The 16,684-nt window shown below is 34.3% G+C and overlaps 1 protein-coding gene across 5 annotated transcripts in view; it reads left to right on the plus strand.

The window, feature by feature from the left end:
* LOC149782097 (uncharacterized) overlaps positions 1–16,684 on the plus strand; it is a 90,674-nt gene that overhangs the window by 28,398 nt on the left and 45,592 nt on the right. The window contains exon 1 of one of the 5 annotated variants that reach the window (XM_089933538.1): positions 613–716. The exons of 1 other annotated variant lie outside the window; for it this stretch is intronic. Coding sequence is in view for 3 of the 4 variants with exons in the window: in XM_089933535.1 (XP_089789661.1) it covers positions 8,120–8,148 (29 nt within the window). In the remaining variant the exon portion in view is untranslated. Of the gene's footprint in view, positions 1–612; positions 717–7,915; positions 8,149–13,453; positions 13,619–16,684 lie in introns of those variants that run through there. 3 more of the 5 variants (XM_089933535.1, XM_089933534.1, XM_089933537.1) reach the window with 3 other exon arrangements.

Genomic DNA, 16,684 nt, shown 5'->3' on the forward strand with positions numbered 1-16,684 from the left:
CTATTTCGTTGTTGTTTTAAAACAAAAAACTAATATAATGCATATAATTAGCAGGTTTTTTCCCCTACAAATTAGAGCAATAATATATTTCGAAGGTTTTTGGGAACCAGACATATTCTTTAAAAAATCATTCGTCAAGCCACCACTAAACAAAAAAAGCAAAACGAAAAAGATTTTTTTTTAAATTCAAAATGCTCGGCTTCTTAGGTCTTCTGAAGGGACGTAATAACAGCTATCAATAGGACATCATTGGATGACTGATGACAATTACTGCCATAGAAGAGACGATGTGCGTAATCAGCAATTTATTTAAATCTGTTTTTCTGTGAGGGGTGTTTTAAACCAGGATCTTTATTTTTTAAAAATAAATATGAAGGAATGTGTAAGACGTACTTGCTAATTTGCTGTACAAAAAACTTTCTTTTGGAAATTTACATATCAATAAATAGAACCGGCACAGGCAAACTACTCTTGCGTAATCCCACAATTAGGAATGACGCACTTCTTTACATTGTAGATCACGGTATCTGATATGTTTCACAGAGGGAAAATCTTAATCTAGCATGACTAATGCAGTGGCTATGACTTGTTTTTTATTTATTGTGCAGTAATATTTAAGTGACATTATGTACTGAATGTTCCGAATGGAAAACCTGCATCTGTTCTTTGCATTTCCACATAACGACGATAGTAAGAAAGGGTGCTGTATTTCATACGTAAGTACATGCAAATATATTTCTGCATGATAACGTTATATCCTTTGTACTTCCTTTTAAACAGTCAAAACGGAAACAAATTCTAGAAATGTGATAAGCCTAGTAGTGTTGACAGGGATTGTGGCGATATTATGTTTACATAAATGAAGGACAGTAAATAAAACCGAAATACTGTATATTCGGTTATTCAATATGCAACGCTAATAAGGTACCGCCGTAAAACCCATTTATATATATATATAAATATACCCCTCTCATTTAATGTTTAAAAAACAATTCATTTAAGACGCACGTAAAGTACCTCGAACACAATACGGTTCATATAATTGAAAATTAGTGATGCATATACTGTTTTTAGAACATTGAATCGGCCTTAATACAGAGAGAGAGAGAGTAAAATGTCCATTACCCATTGGGGTATATAGGTGTCTCGATAATCGATCGTCTTGACTCACATATTCTTTATTTACATTTTGTATCGTACACAAATAGACATTAATTATTCCAGTATTATATAGCAGTATGTTTGTATCTTTAATAAAAAGAAACGATGAGTATAACTTTTTCGTATTTCAATGTTCAAATGTATTTTAATGGCAACTATGTCCGTAGTGAAAATTAGATTTCCTTGAATACAAATTTAGGAATAGTTTTAAGCCGATGTTCTCTGACATCCAGTTAAGTTCATGAGAAAGATTATGACGCTGATACAAATAGGGCTAAGAATTGATCTCACTACGTTAATTTTTTTATGAAGCTTCTCCAATATCAACACGTGTATGACACAGACTATTTAGTAACATCTTTATAACATAACTGATATTATACAAAACAATTTAATTAATAACTTCCCTCAACATTTGCTGACATTTGATATACATATACGCACAAAAGACTTGTAAGCATGCCATTTATAAGATCTGACCTGGTTATGTTTATCTTTCTAACGGATCATTAGGTAATTTTTGATTGACACAAAGCAATCAATTGTGGCACCACTTACTAAGCACCACCATTGGATAATTATCTCTTAAATTATTTCAAAACATGCAATTCATATACGATATATTAAGTACATTGCATCATAATATATTTTCAAACAAAAGACAGATATTATGTTTGTTCCATCGTGATACGTGCGTGCGTGTGTAAAAACTGTCTGACGCCTTCTGATATACCGTTCATCACAGAACCCATAAACGTTTGGAATATGGAAAACTATGTCGATCTATTGATGTTGTTGTTTTGGGTTTCAAGCAATTAATCAGCGCAAGATATAATATTAATGGCGGCCAGAAAAAATGGTGGAGGAAGATCCCAGGAAAATCTCGGTATTATCCACCCACGCGAAGCTGTATTTCATGCTTTCTTATATGCCGCGTTGGTAGAGCCTGAGACTGATGAGAGGGCAGTGATTGATAAAGTCATAGGGTTTCGACAACTTTCCCACCTGAGTCCACATCGGTAGATATGCAAACCGATTAAGACTTTATATATGTTCTGTTGAGTCGAAACTTAGGGTGTGGATATACTTTTCCAAGTTGAAGTTAAGCGCTAACGAGAAAAGCAATGTGATTTGTATAAGGCATGAAGCTACGAATACTCTTTTTATCATTTGCAATCCTTTTAAACAAGTGGAGTTTTTATGTACTAAAACATTAAATATAAACCTTTCACATCAAAGTGGAACGTTTGCTGTAGATTAGCAACGGACACATTTATATGACCGCTGTTGCAACTTCATAAAGGATACGAAAATGTTCAGTTGGAAATTACATACCTGTATTGTATATATATATATATATATATATATATATATATATATATATATATATATATATATATATATATATATATATATATATATATATATGGCATTGATTGTTAGATTTTTAATTTTTTTTATTTCATTAGAATCTATTGTAAAGTAAAACTGTATGTTGAAATTAACCTTGTCCTAAATCAAGTTTATTTTCTACTTGACCCGAATTATTGATTTTTTGTTTAAATTATGTACGCAACCAATTCAATGCTAAAATATTGTTTTTGTGTTTGTGTCTAATATCCGGATAATCATCAATAGAAGTAAACATATTTATTTGGGTCTGGGTCTAGGTCATTGGACTTAATTTGGATTTCCACTAAAGTTTATTCAGGAATTTAATTTTTAGAAGTTGTGTCTGTGATTCTAGGATTATTTTTGGTTTAATTTGTAATACCATAAGTGTCCCTTTTTTCATTTTCACTTTTGTATACAGGTGATAGATTATTTGTTGAATTTTACAAAGCTTGTTGCTTTTCACTTTCTTCTGTTTCTTATTTTAAGAGCATAGACATAGACTCACAACCAAAACACTCACACACACATTTGGCTGGTCGGTTTATACTGAGTTTCTTACAAATGCGCATAACGTTAATAATGATATTCAAGAGCATCAGTTTGCATGGGTACATTTGATTGGATGGCTTAGTACGTGTTTGTACTCAAGTTCAGCAGCAAACCACGTAGCCATACTTTTAAAACACCATAATAACCCTAATACTACCTTAGAATTATAAAATATAGGTTTTGTACTCTCTTCTAAAAACAGGGATACATATGTCTCAAGAAAGGATATCTGCACAAGCAGCAGAGGAACTTTATGTAGACACACATGGTTTGGTGAACCATCTGGAGACATTTTGTTCTAAATAATTGATACTAAAATAACACCCAGTTTGAATTGTGGGTCAGATTGCAAGGGTTCTACAAAGCAAATGACACTGAAAGTGTACATAGAATATTATACATACTATTTCATTGGCATTAGAAAAACACTCTAAACATGTTTATCTTTAATGAGTAAGATAGAATGCCTATGCAAGTAATAATTCTTAAATACAGGTTCAAATTACTGAAAATGACTGATGATAGATTCCGAAAACAAAGCTATAACCTACAAGTGCAATGTAGAGATGACTGCAAATGATGGGATAAATAAAGTCAAGGATCTGGTGTTTTCGTAACAGAAAGCGCTTTAGACCACTTGGCCACTCGGAGCCCCACAGACAGTCATGTAAGGCTTCGCAAAAGAAAACGTTTTTTTTTTTTGTTTTTTGTTTTATTTGTTTGTCCTGTAGATGTTTTGTATTTGCCATTTTGGAAAAGACTCCTTAAAGAGTCAAAAGCGCTCAGGCTAGTTAGATACTAGTTTCGCACTGTTCGTTGTCAGTTTATTGCATTTATCCTAATCAATCCCTGACTCACGTGATCCCTTTATGTATCCAGTGCACTTGAATGGATAGTTATTTGCCATAAGATTTAATTATCTGTGTGTGTGTGTGTGTATATATATATATATATATATATATATATATATATATATATATATATATATATATATATATATATATATATAAAACACCTTGAGTGGGGTTTCCCCAACCCACACAAATACAGCATAGTATAAGACCTAACAAAGAGACCAAAGTTCTGAGGTAGGACGAAGTTTTATCAACGTCCTTAGCAAACAATTATGAGGATTGGGTAAATTTGTTGTTTCGCCCATTCGTGTATCAACACACATAGTAGTGGCAGCGTATTCCCAACATGCTGAAGAGGAATTGTAACTTTTTGAGGGCCTATGGCCAGATCTTGTTTCTTTAAGGCAACCAGGTGCGCTTTACACTCAATCGAGATAGTTGTTTTGCACATAACACCCACCTTCGTTAGTGCCATGATATCATGTTGGAAAGTAATGTCCGCTTCACTGTGACAGCATCAAATATCAATCAATCAATCCTTTCTGCACCGTCTGGTACTTGAGGCGACAGCAAGGGAGCACCATTTTGGTCTGTCGGCTGCTGTTATGGGGGCGGTCTGCAGGGTGATGCCTCTGATCTTGAGTTCTCGCTCCACGGTTCGGCGCCAGGTCTGTTTGGGTCTGCCACGGTTCCTTTTCCCCTGTGGAGTCCATCTAGTGGCACCCTTGGTAGTAAGTCAGGGGGCATTCTGCAGACGTGGCCGAGCCATCTCCATCGACGAGTTGCAATGGTCTCAGCGATGCTGCTTGCGCCCGCTCTGTGCCGGAGTTCCTCGTTCGAGATCATGTTTGGCCAGAAAATCCTCATGATCCGTCGCATGCACTTGGTCTGGAAGACTTCGAGCTTGCGTTCTATGTTAGCAGTGGTCTTCCAACCCTCTGACCCGTACAAAAGGACGCTCAGCACGTTGCTCTTGAAGATACAGATCTTCGTGTGGGCGCTAAGGTTTGTTGTCCTCCAGATGGGCTTCAGCATTGCGAAGGCCTGCTTGGCCTTGCTGATTCTTGTGGTGACTTCCCTTGTGCAATCTCCATCCGTGGCGACCTTGCTACCAAGGTACGTGAATTCGTCTACTTCTTGCAGAGGCTGGTCGTTGATGGTGATTGGGTCGCCCACTCTAGTGTTCTTCCTCAAGACTTGTGTCTTCCCTATGCTGACTCGAAGACCTATGGTGCTTGCTGTCTGTACCAACTGTTGTGTCTTCTGTTGGATATCCTGGTGTCTGCTTGCCTGCAACCCGATGTCGTCGGCATAATCCAGGTCATCCAGCATTGAGGTCAGCGTCCACTGTATTCCTTGCCTCCTGCCCTCTATGGTGCGACGCATGATCCAGTAAATGGCCAGTGAGAAGAGGATCGGCGAGAGAATGCATCCTTGCTTCACTCCGGTTTCCACCTTGAATGGTTCAGTGAGTAGGTTGTTGTGAATGACCATCAAATATCAACTTCGATGAATAATACAAAGCCCTAATGTTATATCGTTGAGAATATTTCAATCCTGTTCTTTTGACTTGTTGAACAATACAGTATGCAAGCAGCTCGTGACATATTGTTATGCAATTCGATTAATAGATTTTATTTTCAAATGAAAAATCGTGGAACATTCACTATGCGCTGTATTATTTGCATACCCTGGTAGCAATGACATACGAATAGAAATGAGAAAACAAACAAAATGTATATTAGATTGTTGGTATATGAGATACGGATATTGGATATGATTTTTTTTCTATACGTGATTTGAGCTAGTGATTTATTAACATTTTTTTCATTTACCTTGAGTATTGTTGTTGACCTGTAATTAGTATAATTTAACTATTGTACAAGTTGCTTCATTTTTAAGTGTCCATATTCGATAGGTTACAGCTTTTTCCTTTTCCTTTTCATATGTCAGTCCACTGTCTTTGCTCTGACTAAAGACAAATGGAAAGCTCTAGGTAATACAGAACATGTAGGAGCTATCCTCAGCGTATGGATTCGGCGAGTAGACCATGAATAGGTACAATCATAATGAAACGTTTTTTTAATATTGGAATGTCTTCCACATGAACTCGGTTTTCAAAATATGAGTTAATCCTGGGCTATTACATGAGCTATTATATACGCTATTAGATACGCTTAACAAAATATATGCCCAATTAAGTCGTATTGCAATGAATAGTAATCAGGGAGAAGATTACATTCAAAGGTGCTGAACTGTAGTAAATGTGCTTTACAGTTATCTTATTGACTAGATGAGGTCAGTTAAGATGTGTTGTATGCCTTGTAGAAATGACTGTATATAACATTCAGTGCTATAGTTCATCATATTGCCATTGATAAGTGTTAGTTGTGTTGACATTATATCAGACATGTAAATATCATTCACAACTATGGTTAATGAGCATTTATGTTATCTTACTGTCAATTAAGTCTAATTACTGTTGTTGTGTCTATAATAAACCTGTATTTATTTAAACATCATATAGAGGCATTATTTGTTTATCTGGCAGTAAGACTTATTTACAGAAGATAAATAAAATTACTTGTGTCAGATAAATTGTGTAGAACGCATTCCTACCATATATCCTAAAGCAGTAATCCAAAACCCACAGGATGTGCAATCTGTTTTTATTAGCTCACCTGGCCAAAAGCAGCGATCATTTTCACACAGATTATGTAATATATCTTTATTGGCTCACCTGGACATATGCAGTGATTCTTTTTCACAAAGGTTATCAAACAGGTCTTTATTAGCTCACTTGGTCATAAGCAATGATCCTATTCAGTGGTCCTATTCGTAATTAATGTAATATTTGTATTAGCATACCTGTTTATAAACAGTGATTATATTAATACATTTTGAACATTCTGTCTTTATTTGCTCACCTGGCCATAAGCAGTGATCCTATTCACAAATGTTGCACACTCTTTTCTAGCTCATTTGGCACATAATGCAAAATCTCGATTATTAAGACAGTCATTGAGATATAGGTAATATTAAGCCTTGCCTAATTGAAATTGGACAACTAAACACATAGAGGCATACACCAACATATTCGTTCTTTCCTGTACAGAATATAGCTTGTGTTTTTGAGCAGCTTTATCATATTTTAAAGAGGCTTTAACCCATCAATGGATCTTCACCATTAACTATTTCAGATGTGATTGAACCCAAACTATATGTCAGTTTATGCAATCGTTTCAAGCGTTAAGTGTACCTAGCTGGCTCTTGTGGGTGATTCATGTGTCGAATATCCTTCATTGTTCTTCAATTGCCCTGTATAACATATGCAAAGACAGTAACTGGAGTACTTAAGTAACTATATTTCAAACAGAAGTCGACAGAAACACCACCTGCTTATGCAATGAATATTTTCAGTGCACACCGGAGAGTTTTTAACGACTCATACGTGTGTCACTTCTAGCTGAGGTTGCAATTTTTTTGGAAAAGTAAAGTTTCTACATTTTCAGAGGATATGGACATTAAAGAGTTATTACTCAGTTTCCATTTACTCCTTCTTTGTTCATATTTAAAAGTCAGAAAGTGTCGAGATATCATGTGGGAAAATATGGATTCCGCGTTCCTTGATAGACATTCCTCATGATCACTCAGCGGAGTGGAGTTCCATTCACCTTCGTCCCAATCTAACCGATTGCAGTGTTACTGTCAGAGACGTAGTCAACAGAGCTTTCTTAAGGATCGATTTAAATCATAACTTAATCCAAATCAAGCGATTACAGTGTTGTTATTAAAGAAATCTACACAATCTTCCAGGGATCGGTTTTAATTTGTGTTTTCCATCCACGTAATTCACCCCACTTTCGGAAATTATCATATCTATAAATAGTTTTTACTAAGCCTGCTTCTCGATTCAAACAATATTAGTCATGACTCTTCTCTAGCTCTATGCACCAATTGCATACCTATTTGATTGCTGTAGTCGACGAGTTTAATGTTACTACGTACGACCAATGCAACTGATTAAATATGCTAGTGGATATGCAGTGATATAACAACTTAAAATACTGTGTTCAAAGATAAGAAACGGAGGAAGGTGAAGTAACCTATCGAAAGTCTATCACAGATTCCACGTTGCAACGTCATTCTTTACAACGAAGATGTGGATAGAAAGCAATGTTCCCATAATGTAAGTAGACAATTGCCTGTGAATTTCATGTACTTGTCATGAATTTGTTTCAAGTTTCAAGACATATACTAAGTAACTTCGTAAATAGCTCATATAATATATTTTGGGTTGTACGTATGTCATAATAAACTATGTAATTAGTTTATAGCAACAAAGGGGACGTTCTTAAGCGCATCAATTTGTCAATCCATGTATAAACAATAGATAGCACACACTTAAGGTGAGTGCAAACGATAACCACCACCCGATTCGCGACTCCAATATAGTGTGAAAGTACAGTGGGAACAGCTATGTTATTATAACAGAATTACACTTAATTGGATTAAAACATTCAATACGGTCCTTTAGGATCAAATGCTACTTATTTGAAAACGATAGAATGTTGAATATGTCCAAATGAACCAATAAGACATTAGTAAAATGAATAATACCAATGCAGTTGATGTTTTGTTGTAATTATACTAGATAAAATTTGAAATGTGTTCCTTCTTGGAATTGCTCTTTAGTTTCAATAATAACACATAATCTGGCAATGGGGCTAATTCTCTTCCAAGTCATTTTTGCTAAGCTGTTCTCATGTATATGACAGAATGTTTTAATGTCAAGAGGTTTGGTAACAAAAATTGACCTATGGTAGATCTTCCATATGCCATCATCGCATCCTTTGGTTTTATCTTATCATGAAGGTTGACTTTGTTCCACAACTGTGTGGTCGGATATTGACCGGCTGTAGAGTTTGGACACAATATAATTGTTTTACGGCATAGGTCCTATTAAAATCCTAAACACGTGTATAGTGTATTTTGCTGCTTTATCCACATAATATCCAGAAGAGTCAGTAATAACCCTTCTCTGTGAAAATGCCTCACATAATACATTTAGATTAACTCAATTTAGTTTATGTGATGATCATTCGATATATAATTCACACACGCTTGACATAATGTTGATCTATGCATCCAGAAGAAAGCAGATATACTCTACTGGCATCAAAATAATTGTCCGAACAGAAATACATTAAATTAATGTATGAATAAAAAAGGGGGAACTATAAAAACGTACAAAACCACATGGGTGTTTTATTCCGCGACAGGTGAAAGAATTTGTTCGATATTGCCTCGACATGTTCCTACGCCGTGTCCACTCATTCATTCCGCCCACTCGGAATAAAACACATATTGTCTATTAATCAACAGTTCCTGTAAAGTTGTAGCTCCATTTCGAATGAGAGGAATCAATGCTGAGAAAGGTTGTATCTTGCCAACAATGGTCATATGTCCAGGTGTAATATAATTTAAATAATGGTATACAAGACCTGTTCATAATGTTGACGATAGGGGTAACAACTGGATTACAATGAAAAAAAAAAAAAACAAACAAACAAAAACATTGTATATTTTCAAATCTCTAGGAATATCCTGGCATAGGTCCCCATCAACTGAATTATATGAGTCAAATGTTTCACACGGTAAATTGGATACGCTGTGACAAACGTAGCCAACCATAAATTATTTACTATATTTCCCACACGGACCTTGCACTTACAGTAATTATGCCGCCATGAACGTCACTTCATTGGTAACAACAGCTTTGGTTTATTAGGTTTCTATTGAACACGCATTTTAGTAAGTTAATAACTGTTAAAAGTACCACAAAGGTACATTATGGTGGGAAAGCAAGGGTAAATTATCCATATATTTTGTAAGCGCGTTCAACTTAAAGGAATAGAAAGAAACAATTCCTGTGAATTCGTTCTAAATAAACCTCGAAACATAAAGCTATATAATCATATAGTTATAACAAAATCGATGGAGACACAAATACAGTAATAATTAATCACACGAGAAGAAAGAAAGAAAAAGAGAAAGAAGCAGCAGAAAAAAGCCCGTCATGATATTGTCGTTAGGCTCTTTTTCTTTAAGATGCTGTGTAGACTGTGCCATAAATGTAAAGCCGTCTAGAAACCCGATGGTCTTTTAAGTACTATTTCTTTCCTTCCTTTATTAACCTATCAGCTATACAATCTTTGTTGACTGAAAAATATTTGCCATCGTTTTTCAGTATAACTTGTTCCGATTCATTTAATCATTTGTAACGAATGTCTAAATGAATATATGACGGTCATAACACGACAAGTTATGAATGAACTACGGTATGTTTTTGATAATTTAAAGTTGGATCCCATTTTTTATGTGATGGTGATCTGAAACTTTCCGTTAAAAGATCGTGGTCACACATACGATTATTATTTCTTATTTTACCAAGTTTTTTGTCTGTGCAGAAGGTACACGTCCTATATATTGTGATTTTGCCATGTTTCCCATCTCAAACATAGCGTACGTTGGTTCAATATAAATATAATTTGCCTCCCTCTTTGAACATCCTAGGTTATGTGGGTTTTTGTTTTATGCCACAATGCTTCATTCAACAGTTTTGCAATATTGATCAAAACATAACACAATGTTTTAAGGTATATTTCTATATAAAACTATTGGTTTATGTCTTTTTCATTTTGCTTTTAGGTAAATGCGATTTCATCTTAGCTGCAAAACGAATCTTCGCTTTATATAATATTCATCATATCTGGATAAACGTGTCATAATGTGTGAAAATTATTTTCGTTTCGCAAATATAAGTTTTTAAAGATTACAGACAATGACCAGGCGCAACTAAAGTAAACGCTTCCATTTATACGTGAACAATTTGTAAATATGATTTACATGAAAAATATATCGGCGAATGGTAGTTTTGTGTTACAGAATGATGAGCCTAAATTGTGACTTCATTGTGGTATATAAAATTGTATTTTTATCGGATGGATCCAGTTTCTCATATACTTTTAAGTGCGATGTATGAAATCGAATTCATGTGGAAACGTGAAGTCAAAAGAAAGAAATGCAACTAATCACCACATATTACTGCACAATTCGAGGACTAAACATTGTAGATTGAAATAGAGATGCTGAATGTTTTCTGCATAACTCATCGCATTATGTCGCCTGATAAATGTAAGTGGCCAAGTGATTTTTGGAAGAACGACATTCACGTTTTTGTTGGATTTGATGGCATTTGTAACACATTATCTGATATATTATGTTGAGGAAAATGAATGTAGGTAGAATTCGTAAGATACACCAAGGAAACAAACCGGGACTGGCGTGGAGGGTATCGAACCCGCCACCTTTGGATCAAGAGACCCACTCTCTACCAACTGAATTACGGTGGATACTCAAGTCAGAAACAGCTGAAGGACTCTGAATTACTAAAGTGTAACTTTGTAAAATATGGCTCATGCAGTAGTCCAGAGAATTCTGACGTAGTCAATAAAATGTTGTGTTGGAAGATAAACTATCTCAAAACCGTTTAAAAGTTTCATTTCATAAAATTATGCAGCGCTACTCTTGAAATCTTCAGCTATCCCAAGTCTGCTTATTATAATATAAAATAACATATCTAGTTCATACATCGAATGCAGTCATTACATAAGGCTTTATACATTAATTTAGAAGTTGATGTAGAAATGATATGTGTAAAATGTGATCAAATTTTGGATTGCTACTTAGCTCTATATATCAATGCACGCAGTGTCCACATACTTTTAGACCAGCCCTCTTACGAAACACTGGCATAACATATTTAGCAGTTTTGATTGTCTGATATATGTCAGATTGTATCATATTCGCCATGTCTTGCAAACGTAAGAACTTATTCGACTATGTTTCATAACTTTCATTTGAAATGAGCACTTATTAGAGATCATCAATATTGTAATTTGTAATCAGGATTTGTGATGATCTCTGTCATTATACAAGATGGGGATGCGCTAAAATATGACTCTCCAGAGCTGTTATATATATATATATATATATATATATATATATATATATATATATATATATATATATATATATATATATATATATATGCATGTGTTCTTGATCTTTTGTTTGCATTTTATCAATGAACATTAAGTTCACGTTTTACACTATTTGCCTATTGTAGCAATGTTTCTAAAAGCTCTTCTGTGCCTTTCCGGTTGATTTTGATTGACGTGCAAATTGTTTTGCTTCCTTAAGCTCAGCAAAAATTATCAGAAGGTTGCAAATGAGAATCTAGAAAATTTGTTTCGATTGTTGTCTTCATTTGAAACTATGACAGAACCAGTCTGATTCATGCTAACACAGACATGAACTGCAGCCCTTATAATGAATGACTTTGCTCAATATTTCAGGTGGATAAATATGGATGTGATGTTATATGATTAATATGTTATATGTGTTACTGCAGTAACAAATTCTAATTCTGATGATTTTTGTATTTTTCATTTTACGGCGTATTTTGTTCACTCAAAGAAAAAAGCATGTACTACCACACTACTACCACACTGACGGTTTTAGATATTCAATTTTTTAAATTCATTTCGATGTTCTTGGTGGGAACAATGAAACGTGACGGCACAAGTTGAAATAAACATCCTTTGAATCACAAGTTAAAAAATAGCATTTCCTGTCACATGATTTATCTGCCCATTCGCTGCCCCACTATGAACTTTGCTTTATCAACTTCTAAAACATCACAGCCAAGAAATACCCGTCAGCAGTATCAACTATTTCACGCGAATACACGATAAGCCGACTCACGCTCCCCATGCTGTGCATGTTGCATAATTTGCGCAATTTAGTCATTTCAGTAACTCGGGAAATATGATAGGATTTTCTTTCGGACCAGACTTTCATTTCTTTTATCTTGAGGGTTTATATCGTTGTTTTTTAAATACAAAAAAACTAATATAATGAATATAATTAGCTGGTTTTTCCCCTACAAATTAGAGCAATAATATATTTCGAAGGTTTTTGGGAAATAGATATATTCTTCAAAAGATTATTCCTCAAGCCACCACTAAGCAAAACAAGCAAAAAGAAAAAGAGCAAAAATTATTTACAATGCTCGGTCCCTAAAGTCTTCTGAAGGGACGTGATTACAGCTATTAATAAGACTTTATTGGATGGCTGGTGACAATTACTGCCATAGAAGAGACGAAGTGCGTAATCAGCAATTTATTTAAATTTGTTTTTCTGTGAGGGGTGTTTTAAACCAGGATCTTTATTTTTCAAAATGAATATGAAGGAATGTGTCTGACGCACCTGCTAATTTGCTCTACGAGAACTTTATTTTGGAAATTCCCATATCAATAAATAGAACCCGCCTACGCAAACTACTCTTGCGTAATCTCGCAAATAGGAAATGACGCGCTTGTTTGTGTGAAGTACATTGTAGATCACGGTAACTGATATGTTTATCGTAGGGAAATTCTTAACCTAGAATGACTAATGCAGTTGTTATGACTTTTTTTATTGCGCGATAATATTTAAATGACATTATGTATTGAATGTTCCGAATAGAAAACCTGCGTCAGTTCTTAACATTTCAACATAACTAAGATGGTGAGAAGGACTGCTGTATGTCAAACGTAAGTACATGCAAATATATTTCTGCATGATAACGTTATATGCTCTGTACTCGCTTTTAAACAGTCAAAAGGGAAACAAATGCTAGAAATGTGATAAGCCTAGTAGTGTTGACAGGGATTGTGGCGATATTATGTTTACATAAATGAAGGACAGTAAATAAAACCGAAATACTGTATATTCGGTTATTCAATATGTAACGCTAATAAGAAGGTAACGCCGTAAAACCCTTTTTTTATATAAATATATCCCTTCTCGTTTAATGTTAAGAAAACAAGTCATTTAAGACGCACGTAAAATACCTCGAACACAATACGGTACATATAATTGAAAATCAGTGATGCATATACTGTTTGTAAAACATTCTGTGTGCTATAACACACACACAAACAGAGAGAGAGAGAGAGAGAGAGAGAGAGAGAACAATTTCAAGCCAATGTTCTCGGACATATAGTTAAGTTCAAGAGAAAGAATATGACGCTGATAACAATAGGGCTAAGAATTGATCTCACTACGTCAACCTTTATGAAACCTTTCCGATATCAATGCGTGTTTGACAAAGAATATTTAGTAAGATCTTTATAACATAACTGATATTATTCAAAACAAATTAATTAATAACTTCCTCTAACATTTGCTGACATTGGATATACATATAGACACAGTTATTTATGTAATGCCAAAAGACTTGTAGGCATGCCATTTATATGATCTGACCTGGGTTATTTTTATCTTTCTAACGGATCCTTTAGGTCATTTTTTATGACACAAAGCAAGCAGTTTTGGCACCACATACAAAACACCACCATTGGATGATTATCTCTTTTAATTGTTGCAAAACATGCAATTAATATACGATATATTCAGTACATTGCAGCATTAGATCGTTTCCGAGAAAAGGCAGATACTATATTTGCTCCATTGTGGTACGTGTGTGCGTGTGTAAAAACTGTCGACGCCTGCTCATATACTGTTCATCACAGAAAATATAAAATTGGAACGTGATATTGAAAACTCTGTCGATATATTGATGCTGTTGCTGTTTTGGGTTTAACGAAACTTATCAGCGCAGATATACTATTAATGGCGGCCAGTATAAATGGTGGAGGAAGAACCCACCCACGGAATCTTCTGTCAAGGTTTCTCATATACCCTCATTTTTGAGCCCGAGACTCGATCCCACGCATAGATGAGAGGGTGGTGATTGATAAAGTCGAGGGCTTTCGACAACTTTACCACTTGGGTCCCCATCTGTAGATATGCAAAACCGATTTAGACTTTGTATCTGTTCTGTGGGGTCGGAACTTAGGTGTGGATATACTTTTCAAGGTGAAGTTAAGCGCTAAGGAGAAAAGCAAGATCACATTTAAGTATGGATTTGTATAAGGCATGAAGCAACGAATATGTACTAAAACATCGTTAAATATCAAACTTTCACGTCAAAGTGGAAAGTTTGCTGTAGATTAGCAGCGGGCAAATTCATATCTTCCGCTTTTGTAGCTTCTAGGTAGAGTTTATATAGCTTCATTCTATTATATATATATATATATATATATATATATATATATATATATATATATATATATATATATATATATATATATATATATATATATATATATATATATATATATATATATATATATATTCGCATTTTTTGTTAGATTTTTAATTTTTTTTATTTCATTACAAGCTATTGTAAAGTAACACTGTATTTTGAAATTAACCTTGTCCAAAATCAAGTTTATTTTCTACTTGACCCGAATTATTGATTTTTTGCTTAAATTATGTACGGTACCAATTCAAAGCTAAAATATTGTCTTTATGTTTGTGTTTAATATCTGGACAATCATCATTAGAAGTAAACATATTTATCTGGGTCTGTGTCTAGGTCATTGGACTTAATTTGGATTTTCACTTAAGTTTATTCAGAAATGTAATTATTATGCGTTGTGTATGTGACTCTAGGATTATTTTTGGTTTAATTCGCAATTCAATAATTTTTTATTTTATTTTCACTTTAGTTTACAGTTGATAACTTATTTGTTGAATTTTACAAAGCTTGTTGCTTTTCACTTTTTTCTGTTCTTTATTTTAAGAGCATATACATAGTCTCACAACAACAACACACACACACACACATTAGGCTGGTCGTTTTATAATATTTTATGAGTTTCTTACAAATGCGCATAACGTTAGTAATGCTATTCTAGATTATCATTTTGCATGGATACATTTTATTGATTGCCTTGATACGTGTTTGTACTCAAGTTCAGCAGCAGAACACGTAGCCACACTTTTAAAACACCATACTAACTATAATTACCCACAACTGCAACTGGAGATCCGAAACTGGGAAAGAGAGAGGGAATCTTGCTCGATATACCAACTTAGAAGATTGAGACAAATGCGGCTTAAAATAAGAAGACTCCAAACTGGCACCCTGACGCAAACTAAAACAAATTTTTAAAAAATAAAATAAAGTTTCAACTCAGTTTATTTCATTTAGATCATTGCTTTCTTCACTTGTATATAATTATTACTTTTTGAATTTTTTAATGGTATCATCATTCAAGTTTTGATTATCGCGTTTAAGAAACAATGAGTTATGCGGGATATGGTATGCATCATTTCCTATTAAAACATAGGTATATATTTTGCTCCTCCTCCCAAACGAACTTGATTGCAATTTTACCTTAATAACTGAAGAGCATCCAAAACTCTAAAATAATGCAGCCTGGTGTTCAGGGCTTCTTATACAAGAAAGATAACATACATCAAAGCCCGACAATTGGAGGTTTCTCCACCCATATTCTAGAAACGTTTATTTTTACAGATATTTTTTAATTTCAGTTCTTTTTGTTTACTTCATGCCATCGACGGGACATGCCTTTCTACATCTTTTTATGCAAACAAATGTAATACCATATTTGGCCGATCGTACATGCGACCACATAAAATGTCCTTATCCATGTATATGTTTTTATTTGTATCTAATTCGTCAATTTAGACGATATGTATATCAACAGTCAGAATTACAAGGATGCCTTCTCTTCACCCTTATCGAT

Source organism: Sinohyriopsis cumingii, chromosome 15 (assembly GCF_028554795.1).
Source record: "Sinohyriopsis cumingii isolate HCF-2022 chromosome 15, ASM2855479v2, whole genome shotgun sequence".
Lineage (NCBI taxonomy): Eukaryota > Metazoa > Mollusca > Bivalvia > Unionida > Unionidae > Sinohyriopsis > Sinohyriopsis cumingii.